The sequence below is a fragment of the Perca flavescens genome, chromosome 4, assembly GCF_004354835.1.
Source record: "Perca flavescens isolate YP-PL-M2 chromosome 4, PFLA_1.0, whole genome shotgun sequence".
Classification (NCBI taxonomy): domain Eukaryota; kingdom Metazoa; phylum Chordata; class Actinopteri; order Perciformes; family Percidae; genus Perca; species Perca flavescens.
Genome location: NC_041334.1, coordinates 7,631,521 through 7,644,280, shown reverse-complemented (window position 1 = coordinate 7,644,280; position 12,760 = coordinate 7,631,521). Strand labels below are relative to the sequence as shown.

General features: G+C 40.5%; 1 protein-coding gene across 1 annotated transcript in view; it reads right to left on the bottom strand.

Moving 5' to 3' along the window:
* plxnb1b (plexin b1b) overlaps window positions 1–12,760 on the bottom strand; it is a 184,043-nt gene that overhangs the window by 24,178 nt on the left and 147,105 nt on the right. Inside the window, 8 exon segments of the mRNA XM_028576526.1 lie at window positions 2,667–3,263; window positions 3,265–3,630; window positions 4,381–4,489; window positions 5,789–5,897; window positions 7,850–8,006; window positions 9,156–9,288; window positions 11,772–11,872; window positions 12,166–12,294. Of these exon segments, the coding sequence (XP_028432327.1) occupies window positions 2,667–3,263; window positions 3,265–3,630; window positions 4,381–4,489; window positions 5,789–5,897; window positions 7,850–8,006; window positions 9,156–9,288; window positions 11,772–11,872; window positions 12,166–12,294 (1,701 nt within the window).

Sequence of the window (12,760 nt, the reverse complement as noted above, 5' to 3'; positions counted from 1 at the left end):
AGATGTAAAGTTATTCGCAGTCAAGTGACGTAAAAAAAAAAAGGCGGTAAGTGGAATGCTAACAAGATGTGATACCTTTGTAGCAACAAAATGGCGCCATCGGAGGTTCGCGTTCTGAAGCGAAGCTTACCCCCTTGGTCAGTACCCGATCCGTTCCAACTGCACAATCCGTTCTGCGCATGCGCAAGATGTTCGCGCATGCGCTGTGGTACAATGATTTACGACACTACCCAATCTGTTCCCACACTAGCCTCCACCAGGAAGCTAACGTTAGTTTAGCTAATAGCTAATTCACGTTAGTTTAGCTAATAGCTAATTCGGGCGGGCCGCTAGGTGATTATAGCGGTCTGCCGTTAGTCTCCACTGGGAAGCTAACGTTACTTTAGCTAACAGTTCATTTGGCTAACCGCTAGCTGATTGTAGCGGTCTGCCGTCCGTCAGCCTCCACAGTTAAGCTAACGTTAGTTTAGCTAACAGCTAATTCGGCTAACCGCTAGCTGAGACAGCATGCAAACTTTTAAAAGACCCTCAAAATAAAACTTCAAAACAAACATTAACATATATAACAGCTGTTACGTCAGTTCTGCTTTACTTGTGCTCATTTAAAATACAATCACTCAATACTTGTCTTTATTGTTACTGTAAAGTCTTAATTTTGCTGTAGCCTGCTTTTCCCATTATGTTTGACTTAACGTTATTTTAGACTGAATCTAGCTGTCCGTTCTGCCTGCACGAACCGTTCTGTGCATGCATTATTTGTCGGCTAGCGGTTAGCCGAATTAGCTGTTAGCTAAACTAACCTTAGCTTCGGTGGAGGCTAGCGTGGAACAGATCGGGCAGGTCGTAAAACAGTATTATCCTCTGCGCATGCGTGAACATCTTGCGCATGCGCAGAACGGATTGTGCAGGTGGAACGGATCGGGTACTGACACCAGCCAGGCCCGGCAGCGGCCAGCACCACACCCTTAAATTCCGGCCTGGGTTTTAACTTATTAATAATCCAAATGTAAAATCACAACACAAAGGACTAAAGGTCATGAAAATTCATCCTCCTTAATTATTAAAAAGTATCCGTATCGTATCTGTGATATTTATATATATGTATTTACTTATCGGATCAATACCAAATATTGCAGTATCGCACACCACTAACTAACAGATTGGACAACATGGCCAACGAAATGAAAATAGCTCCGCTTCACATGTGAAGTGTGTGTTCAGTGTGTTTTCACTGTTAGACCGGGAACACAATGCACGCAAAAGCACTGCCAATAGCTACAAAGCGCTGTACAACGCCAGAAACACCGCAAGGCTATTTTCATTTTGGTGCCCATGTAATCCCGAGCGCTGCAGCAATCGTTTTGGCATCTCCTCTATAGAGAGCCGAAGTCATGCCCCCGGTGGACCTCATGGGACCTAAACTCGGAAAAAATATGAAAGGTAGTGAACGGTGGGGGGCAAATTATTTTTTGATCCTGTTTGAATTGAGCCATGGATTACAAATATGATGTTCATCAATTTAAAAGATAAGTTTTCAACCGAAGAAAGTCTCAGTTAGCCGTAGGTTTGTCATAGTACCACTTAGTTTTGTGTGAAACCGTTCAGTGAACTACATCTCCCGTCTCACACAATCTACCTCACGTAGCTTGATGATCGGCTTGCTCGCTAGCTAGCTAGCTTACTCTGTTAAACAACACATGTAATGTTATCTTAACTGATGGGTTTTATCCAGTGAAGTGTTTTCAGCAGATAAGCAAAAGAACAAGCAAGATCCTCTGCTCATTAGAGTAACGTTACATCCCCGGTACGATACACGCAGACATCGTAGCTTCAGCAGGACGTCATCCATGAAGTTTGTAGTCTTTCTAATTAAGTATTTTCACAGTCTTATACTTCAACAGTTTAACAATAAACTGAGACTTTCTTTGGTTGAAAAATAATGTTTTAAATTGATGAACATCATATTTGTAATCCATGGCTCAATTCAAACGGGATCAAAAAATAATTATTATCTCTCCATTGACTCTAGTTCATACTTTTTTGAAAGATAGGTCTCATTGACCGGAAGTAGAAGGGCGGGACTTTGGCTCTCTTATTTCCTCTTCGCATACAGGAAGGCAACAGTGCAGCTGGATACTTTACAAAATAAAACAAATTTCAAAATAAAACACCCAGGTTTATGGTGATTTTGGCTACACGATCACACACACACACACACACACACACACACACACACACACACACACACACACACACACACACACACACACACACACACACAATATTGATCAGAAATTATTTAAGTCTTTCAGTTCCACATTATGTACAGACAAGGATATAAGCCAGTGTGGGAAATATTGTCTAAATGCAACACTTTCATTCACTGCAAACACACACAGCATCCTCCAAGAAAACTTTTAAAATGACTTTTTTTAAAGTAATAAATGTAAAAGAAAATAATTATTATTGACTCAAAAAACAATGGAATCAGTCTATGAAGCAAAAGCAAAACAACAAAAAGATTACAGGTGTCAGACAGTAGAGGAAGAGCAGGGTAACAAGGGCAGACAGGGAAGCTGGAGTATAGAGTCAGGAGCTGGGAGCGCTGGGAGGCTGCCAAGAAGAAGAAGTAGTAGTAGAAGGAGGAGGGAGGCGGCAGAACTCACCGGGAGGAAGGCGTCAGCTGGATCATACTGGTAGTCCAGCTCTGAGTCAGTATCAGGCAGTTTGGGGTAGGATGGGAGGGTGTGGTCGACCTCACCATCACCTGACAACACATTGGCAGCAGAAAATGTGGCTGTGTCATTTTCTGACTGGACGGCACTCTGAGCGTGGACGTCTCCTTCTTCTTTTGGCCAGAGGAGCACCTCAGGGTTGGGGCCTGGGCTTCCTGCCTCAGTCTGGGAGTCTTGTGGGGGCATCAGGGTGGAAGTCTGGGTCAGGTCCAGGTAGAGGGAGGGCTCGGAGTCGCCAGGTTTGCCCACAGAGAAGGGCGTGGGCAGGGGGAAGCCAGAAGAGGCCAAAGTGGGAGGCTCTGCCAGGCTCAAAGCTCTCTCCGCTTCCTGGGCATCGCTGGGGGGCGACTCTGTCACCACCTCAAGGGTGGAGGAATCCGGTTCATGCGGCGGGATGATCAAAGGCACCACAGGGTCCAGATCTCCACTTAGACCATCAGCCATGGTGACAGGCACCAACTCTGTGGCTACCATGACAACAGTGGGTGTAACTGCAGCACCTTCAGTGTCACTTTGGGTGACAACAAAAAAGCTCTCCTGCTTCAGTCTCTTCTTCCTTTGTGGTGGTGACTTTCGGGGGTAGAGGTGGAGTGGGTGCTGGTGTGGTGGATGTTAGGGTGCTGGCAGGCTGAGGGGGCAGTGTGGTGGGTGGAGTGGTTGGCTCAAGGCTGGTGGTGGTCGCGGGTGGAGTAGTGGGTGCAGGAGGGGTGGTTGGCTCCTGAGTGGTTGCTATAGTGACAGGGGCTGCAGTTGTTGTTGTTGTGGCAATAGTTGTACTTGTTGTGGGAGTTGTTGTGGTAGTTGTCATGGTACTGGTTGTCAGGGCAGCCGTTGTGGCTGTTGTGATGACTTTAATAGTTTTGGTTGTGGGTGGAGCTGAGGTGGGGAGTTTAAACTAGGGGAGGAAGGAGGAGGAGGGGAAGACATGGGGAGAGGATAAGACAGAAATAAAAAAAAAAACTAATAGACAAAGAAAAATTGAAATAACCAATAACTGAACATAAATGTGATGTTAAACAAATAATCTGCTGGAATTGTGTTATTGTTGCTTATGACAGCAATGATTTATGTTACAAATAATGTCTGCTTGCATATGAGGCACAACAAAACATGTATGGGCACTGATGAATATATGCAAAAATGCATTATATTTAAATAGAAAAACATTGACCATTAATTCACTTAATATGTTCTAATTAATAAAAAATACTTGTGTCAAGTACTCAGTACAACCGACCAACACAATCAAGTGCTTTTAGTTTTGAAAAAAAACAAACATTTTATGACAGCTGAATGAATGAAGAGTAGAAAATAACTATTGAATAAATTATTGATGTTTTCCTCATATCACATGCTCTCTGCCTCCTGATGGGTCAGCTGTGGAGGTGATGCGTGGCAATCCACCAATGCTTCACGTTATTTCCCTGATCTACAGAGCGCATCAAAAAATTCTCAACTTTACAGTCAGTTTAGCCCTTTGGCTCGTGGGTGAATAACTTACAATACAACTTTCCCCAAAGAACTTGAACACACAAGAGCACAAAGTCTTCACACATGCTTTATTTAATATGGTGCACCAGCTGTGATTGTGTGTAATTTACATCTCAGTGAGTGCTGCACAGATGTTTTTGTTTGAATAACTTACATGTTGGTTGTAGATGATCACCCCCTCTTCACAGGTGGGCTTATGGGTGCACAAGTGCTGGTGAACACACCAGTTACAGCCCCATCGGCTCAAAACACAACCACGGCAACTGCACACAGAAATAACATCATGTACAGATTAGAGACATAAAACAACAGGCTCTGTTGAAGGACTGTGCAGAAAGGTGACAGATAAGTAAAGGGGAGGCAAACAATGAAGCTATGAAGAGGTCCAATAGAAGTAAAAAAAACAAAAATTAAAAGAGAAGTAAAATCATAAGACATAATGCAGATATATGCAATGGGGCACCCTGGTAAGCTATTTAAAGCTTGTGTAAAGGGGCCCGGACACTAGCAAATAATACACATTATAAATACAATCATATTGTCTGGATAAAAAACTAAAAGTATTATACAATTACATTTACACAAAAAGAAAAAGAAAAGAGAAACCATAACTACCCTAACTCTACCTAAGTGGTCCCAAAACATTTAGTCCATCAGTCTAAGTATTGGTCAAATATAGTAGAAGTGGGAGAAGGGAGAGGAGAGAGAATGGTACGGAGAAACAGAGAGATGCAGCTGCTGTAGTTTAATAATAGAATTGCTGCCAATCTGGACTCTGTGGTAAGAAGGTCGGTGGTCTAATTTAATTGAGGCTCAGTTTCTGGTGGGAAGAGGAAAGGACCGACAGAGAGAGAGGCTGATAAAGCGAGCAGGTCTGGTAGGATACTAAACAAGCATTCGACACAGTGATGTTCAGAAGGCTCACACTTTCATGCTTTTGTATTAGGACTCATTATTTATCAAAACAGAATAGCTTTATTCTCAATTTTGAGCCTACTGAAACTTGCTCCTTAGTTGGGTTAGAACAACATTACAATTATTTAAAGAAAAGAACCAAGAACCACTCGTACAAACACATTTGTTCTTAAATGGCACGTACAATTGATATTTTGCTGATATAAATCAGCTCGGGGTCATCTTTGTGTGGGCAGTGTGTGCATATGAACGATATGTGGAACACTTGTACACGAAATCTTCACTGGAAAAAAGTTTAGGATAAAAATTTGAAAAGCATGAGACCCAATGTCTTCCACCTCTTATATAATGGAGACTACTCTAAACTAAGCCAGTCAGTATGGTTTTGTGGTTACAGTTAAACCCAGAGTCAAGGAGCACAGCGGAGCAATGTGATGAGGACTCATAGCCTCCTCTACTCATAGGTTTAAGTCATTCATTTAGCATTAAAAGCAGGCGAGCACGTGAAGAAATGGTACAAAACAGACAGATAGGGTACAAAACAACAACAGCCAGAGAGAGAATAAGACTTGATTATAAGGTCTGCAATGAACAGAGCAGATCGGGAGGAGACTGGAGAGCAGAGCTGATAAATCATGGTAACTCACGGCATGCTGCCAGACAGCTGCTTAACAGCCGTACAGTCATAGAAGGTGAAATCCCTCGCTGTGACGGTGATGTCGCCGAATCGAAGAGACAGGGTGACTGTGACAAAGTCTGAGGAGAACAAAACATAGAGAGAGGAAATAGCATCATGTTTCACCTGAGCACAACGCTGAAAGAACAGCCTTCTGAAAATAGTTGGCCAAGCTTATCATCTCCAGTTCTGAAAGTCTGGGATGAGTACGATGTTTCTTAAAAGACAGTGAGAAAATGTGGGAGAGGTTTGGTCTAGACAGCAAAAACATAGAGGCCTAATAGAACCCATGTGCATCCTCCATCCTCATCCCAGAGAGTGCAGACATAAACAAGACACAAGATGTTTTAAAGCTGCATGAAGCTGCACTGTATGGGTACACTTGATAAAAAATTATGGAATACTAAATGTGGGTCTTGTTTTCATAGTTCTGACCATCAGTTACAATAATATTGTACTTACTAATGTAATTTATGAGGTCAGGGAACAGGACAACATTCAGATGGTAAGACCAGATTATCTAAACAACTTTATTTGGGGATAAAAGTGTAAGCACACCCAAAATATTGGCAATAATTCCTCATTACACGAGAAAATGTGCGCACAACTACGAACCAGGAAGTTGGTTTGTAAACTGTATGCTTACGACTGACAGTTTGAGTAATCAAAATTGTACAGGTTGCCTTCATTTTCTTTTCCAAATAAGATCATTTTAATTCCAACTGGTCTGATTGTTTTTTTGACCCGTTTTACTTCTTTAAAGTTCTCAGATCTCTGCAATTAACATGCTGAGTACAGAATTATTATAACTGATAGAAATAAAAATTACAACATTGTTATTCAAAAAACATAACTGTTGAAATGAAAAGAAATGATAACCTAAACCACATTAAGAGAAAACTATATGAAACCAGAATGTTTCATTTTTTAAATTAATTTTTACTTTGAGCATTACACAGCCATTTGATCCTTTGTTATTATAAAAATATTGATTAGCGCACCTTTAAGGTTCCAGTTTGTTCTGTCCTGTGGATAAACAAATACCAGAATGGTCTCTTTGGGTCTCAATTAGTGTTTAAGAGATGGCTTCATTGCAACCATACTTTGGCTGATAAGGTAACATGGATTTAAATTGTATTTTTTATTTATTTACTTATTTAAAAGTTTTTTACATACAACACTTGCTGGTAGATGAGGACGACCCCATTTCAATACATTTCGGACTAGTCAAAGCAGAGTTCCAAAACCGTACAATATGTTTTTGCATCAGAAGCTTCATTAGACGGCAGCAGCCAGGTGAGAATCAGTTGCCCTTACAGGCTTTGTCTTTTGCTATTTTTTTTAAAATTATTATTATTAAGTGAGCGCTGGCACTAACCCTCTCTAAGTAAAGGTAAGCCACAGCTGGATCCTTAAATGCAGCCTGTGTGTCTATATCTCAGTAAACCCCCCCAGGCTGATTCTTCCTGATCCCTGCTCCCAGAGAACTACAACAAGCTTTTCAGAAATGCATGCATGGGAACCAGTGTCTGTGTTTGTGTTTATGTGTGTGTGTGTGTGTGTGTGTGTGTGTGTGTGTGTGTGTGTGTGTGTGTGTGTGTGTGTGTGTGTACGTGAATGTTTGAGTGAGTATGACCTCTTTAGAGGCTTCAATTTTTATTCACAAGCCCCTTAAATCTTCTTTTATCATTGCCACTGACCATAACAAACAGCACTCTGCACGCTAAACAACCATCCAAATCTAGGAAAACCAAATCACATATCATAAAGCACAAAATCTCGAGATAAAAACATTTATAAGGAGTTGTTTGCTTTAAAGTAAATATTACTTCCTGCTGTGTAAGCTGGTTTAGGAAAAATGGATTGGGTTAGAAGTGTAAACGTGTATTGTATGTCTGGGCATGCAAACATACACATACAGAAACACACATGCACAAAGATTAATCTCATCACAGGATGCAGCCAAATCCTCCAGTTGCAAAGTTGAAAAGTTCAAACAACAGACGGTCAGGTCTGGGGTTAAAGCACTCACCCTGTCCAGGAGGCACCATGGGTACTTGGCTGGTGTCAGGAGAATGGCAGGTGACCCCAGATTCGGTGACAATGGCTGGACTGTGGCTGTCCATGAAAAAGCAGGAGAAGGACTCATCTTTCTCTAACACTGGAAGTCCTGTGACTGTCAGAGACACCTGATGAAAGACAAAATATTAACACTGATTCAGACAGAGCTGCAGTGCATGTGATAGACTTAAAAAATCCTCATGGGATCCATGTTTGCAGACTGTTTTATGTGTGGCCATTTAGATGAGATATCTAGATTTTCGAGTTTCTGTCCTTTACCCACGCAACGTGACATCACATGAGACAGAGGAAGAGAAGAGGACAACCAACATCCAGCAGCAGACTGGTGGAGCAGGAAAACATGACATAGAAACAGAATAATAGCAGTCCATACCTGTGCTGTTACAGAGGACACTGAAGGTCATAATGACAGTAAGTGATTCAATTGTAAATCTGATCTGCTCAGTCTATATGAAATAATTCAATTTGAAAACTAAAACTGATTCCCTGACTGCAGGAATATGACTCATACTTGATTTATTATCATACAAATTTTTCCTCATTCATGTGCTGTTTCTGCACTGCAGCTCCAAGATGTCATCTGTCAATCAAAGAGTTTGACCTCTACAGTTTGTAGATTAGCCTATGTCTTCCATCTACTGGCCACTAAGAGACAGATACATTGCCAAGGTTCTTCAAAAAGGATAACTCTAAATCATAACTGCAATTCTCATCCATATCACTATACCTTATGTTGAGTTTATATTCATTCCACACATAAATTGCATTAGTTGATAAAAAGACACAGGCCCATATGTTTCTTTATTAATTGATGCAGCTCTATGACAGACATGGCATCCTGCTGCAGGATGACCTTTTATAAGTGACAACACAAAACAGCTAAACACATTTTCCTGCATAGTTTCTCTTACATAAGGATCAGTGAGGATATCAACCATCTTGTGTGGATAAACCTTAATTGATACTATTTAGTTTAATTAGTAACTTTATTAGTACCAAATCATAGTACCACACCTTTTTGAATAAATGCCAATGACTGCACAGCAGAGCTTACCACCCACAAATGTTTAAGCTATTATCTCATTAGACAAAGAAAGGCAATATTGGAGGTAGGTGCTTGAGGTGGATGATTCTCTTATTCTGCAATCAACAGAAACCAGAAAACATGTTTCCTCGTCATTTCTTTGTAAGGATGTGTACAGACGGGTAAATTTCAAGAGTTTTGTTTGAGTTTATGTAACTGCATTCAGACTTACTGTCCTGCTCTCCTCCCTGCTGATGTTGAAGGGGTTGAGGTCCTGAATGGCCAGACACTGCTGCTCCATGTCAAAGCTCCACAGCCACTGACCTGGCTGCTTCCCACGAGCACACTCTGACTGCAACACACACCTGCAGGGAAAACACCAACATACATACACTGTATTCACTGGTAAAGTCAGGCTATTTGTCTCTCAAACAATACAAACAAAAGAGGAGCAGAGAGAAAAACATTAAGGGGAGAGGGAGGAGGAAGGCCAGGTGGTGAGGCCGGGTGAGGAGACACAGATGGGATGGAGAGGTAGATTTATTTCATCAGCCTCAAACACCATCTCACCAGTGCACACTAACTTAGTTCTTAACATGACTTGGTAAAAACACTTAAAAAACTAACGAGTGCCAGTAGCTTTTTTCTCCACTGATATGTCAACACTGAACTTTTATTTCAGTTATATTCTTTAAAGGTCCCATGACATGGTGCTCTTTGGATGCTTTTATATAGACCTTAGTGGTCCCCTAATACTGTATGTGAAGTCTCTTTCCCAAAATTCAGCTTTGGTGCAGAACTACAGCCACTAGAGCCAGTCCCACAATGAGCTTTCCTTAGGATGTGCCATTTCTGTGTCTGAAGCTATTGAGGAGGAGAGTGGGAGGGGCAAGGTGGAGGGTGGGGGTGTGGCCTTGACCAACTGCCACTTTTCTCGTTTGAAAGCCATGATGGCTCTCTCTCATGGGTTGGCCAAATTCTCTGGGCTGGCAAAGCAGAGAAAGGGGAGGTAACCTTGCTTGTTATGACCTCATATCAAGCAGATTCCAAAACGGCTCATCTGAGCTTTCCTTTTCTCAAAGGCAGAGCAGGATACCCAGGGCTCCGTTTACACCTATCACCATTTCTAGCCACTGGGGGACCATAGACAGGTTGGGCGAACTCATATTAATGTTAAAAAACCTCAAAGTGAAATTTTCATGCCATGGGACCTTTAAATTACATCTGCTTAAAAATACATTACTGAAAATAAACGTTTTACAGCAACATGAGCAGCTCATTTATAATGCAACAGTCAACACTGCTTATAATGAATCTTGATAATGTCAAACTTTAGATAACTTACAAATGAAAAGTATCATTCATCTTTATGTGGTCTGGTATAACCAGTAGCTTATAGTGGCTAACGCTAGTGAGTGTTAGCAAACTTTAGAGAGGTATTGCTATGTCACTGACATAACTGAGTCACTTTACTGACTTTGTGGCTCTTTGCTAATTTTATCTTTTATCTATTTATCTTCATTGTGTAATTTCCCCCGCCATGGAGGTCATGTTTTTGATTCGGTAGGTCTGTTTGTTTGTCAGCAGGATTACTGAAAAACTACTGACTTTTTCATGAAACTTGTTGGAAGGGTGTAACATGGGACAAGGAAGAACCTATTACATTCCGGAGAGGATTCAAATCACAGGGTGGGGACACAAACTATTTTGCACTTTTGTTAACATTGAGAGGTATTTGTGTTTTTATCATGTGGTGTCAGAAAACTTATTCCAGACTGGAAAACTCACACTGCACTGACATTGTAAGAATGGGCGGTCTGCGCCCTCCGAGTGCCCTTCTAGTTATAATTTGTATATATGTATTCTGTTCAGCGAAAGTGTCATAGATTGGCTTTAACAGTAACAATTAAAGTTTACAATATTTTATTTGGTTACTATTATTCTGAGATAGTGTTGAGTGTGTTTTGTATTATTTTCTCCAAGTCAGAAATTATACTTTTTCTAGTTTTCAACTGAAGGTGGGGCAAGCAATGTAAAAAGAAATGATGCAGACAAATGCCTATCATGCCATTAGCTGAGCCAAAACTTATGCTTATTTTGTCTTATGAACAATAAATCCAATAATAAATTCAAATGAGATTGATGCAAAACATAAAGATGTTTAGTTTTCCTAGTCATGCTAGCGACAATTCAGTCTTTTGGTCAGTTGTATAATATTTCAACAACTTCAGATACCTGTATTGGGTAGATTGCCAAGAAATTTGGTACACACATTCATGTCACCCTCAGGATGAATTGTAATCAGTTTGAAGACCTCTGAATGTTCATCTAGCGCCATCATCTACTCAACATTTCAGTTTGCCCAATACTTGGATTATGACCATTATGACAAGGTGATAACAGTAAACATACTACGTGCTTAGTGCTTACCATCAGCATGTTAGCATTGTCATTGTGTGTATGTTAGCATACTAACATTAACATTTAGCTTAAAGCTCTGCTGTGTCAAAGTACAGCATCACAGAGCCGCAATAATGGTTGTAGACTCTTGATAAATGACAATAGGTTAAGACACTGTCACAGATTTATTTATTTTTTGATCATCCAGTTGGTTAATGGACTAATTAACGCTTTTAGCACTGGTTCTTATGTTCTTTATGCATTACATGTTAAGGATCATATGGTATCTGATACCTTTATTTGTAAATAATCCAACACTGAGTATAACCAGTTAGATTAGGTAAATTATTTTACACCTTAAACTTTAGTTCTAATTGAATTCAATAACAGCCACACCTTCTTAAATGCTTGATTAGGACACATTTTGAACAGCTGGGGTTTATCTTACCTTCCCTCCAGGACGCACCAGCCACAGTATGGGTCGTGGGCCAGCAGGCAGGAATAGCAGTCTGGGTACTGCTGGCATTCTGCCACAGGCCGCTTCTGAAGCTGCAACCAGGATAACACAATCGTGTTCAGTCGTGCAAACCATGCACACTAAGCTCCCAGAAACCTGATTAAAATGAATAGGTGGCCCACATTTTTCCAGTAGAACAAAGCAAAATAAAATGATGGTCATTAAAATAATCTTAACTACAGGCTGCTTTACTGGAAGAAAAAGAATTGGGGCAGAAACAAGACTGAATTATTTCTCTTTAGCTTTATTACTGCAACACAGGAAGGATGCATAGAGAAAAAAAAACATGAAATGAGGCTACAAGAGTCTCTGTGTGTGCATATACCATGTTATGAGTCATGATGAAGAGATGTTCCTCTGTTTGGTCCAGGATGAGGTCTGAACTGATAGCAGTATTCTGTTGAATGGAGATGACCGAGTACTCCTCCACCTCGCCGTTTGGCCCCAAGAACACCTGAGCAAATGTACACATACAAATGTTTGAATTATGTTATGATTTAACAGACCTAAATAAAAACATGCACTGAGTTGCAACTCAAAATGTGAATCTCTTTTAAATGTCCTTATGTTATACCATTATTTTAAATAAGAACATAAAAATACACCAATTTATTATTTTTTCTTCTTGCATATCAGCGTTATAGAATATACAGTATTAAAGGACACCATCAGATAGTAAGCATAGTAGGCTATAGTAAGAATTTCATTTGACCATGTTATAAGTGTTTAAGCCAATATGGATGAGAAATCCTATGTGCTATTATAGAAACATATATGCTCCTGAGCATGTCAACAGATCCATCTCTATGACAGCTGAGGAAGACCGTGTGATATGGTGAAAGTTAAGAAAAGAGTGTGGATGTTGAGTTGGGGTTGTTTTTTTAAAAAGGGAATTTAATTTAAGAAAAATTTAAAGCTTA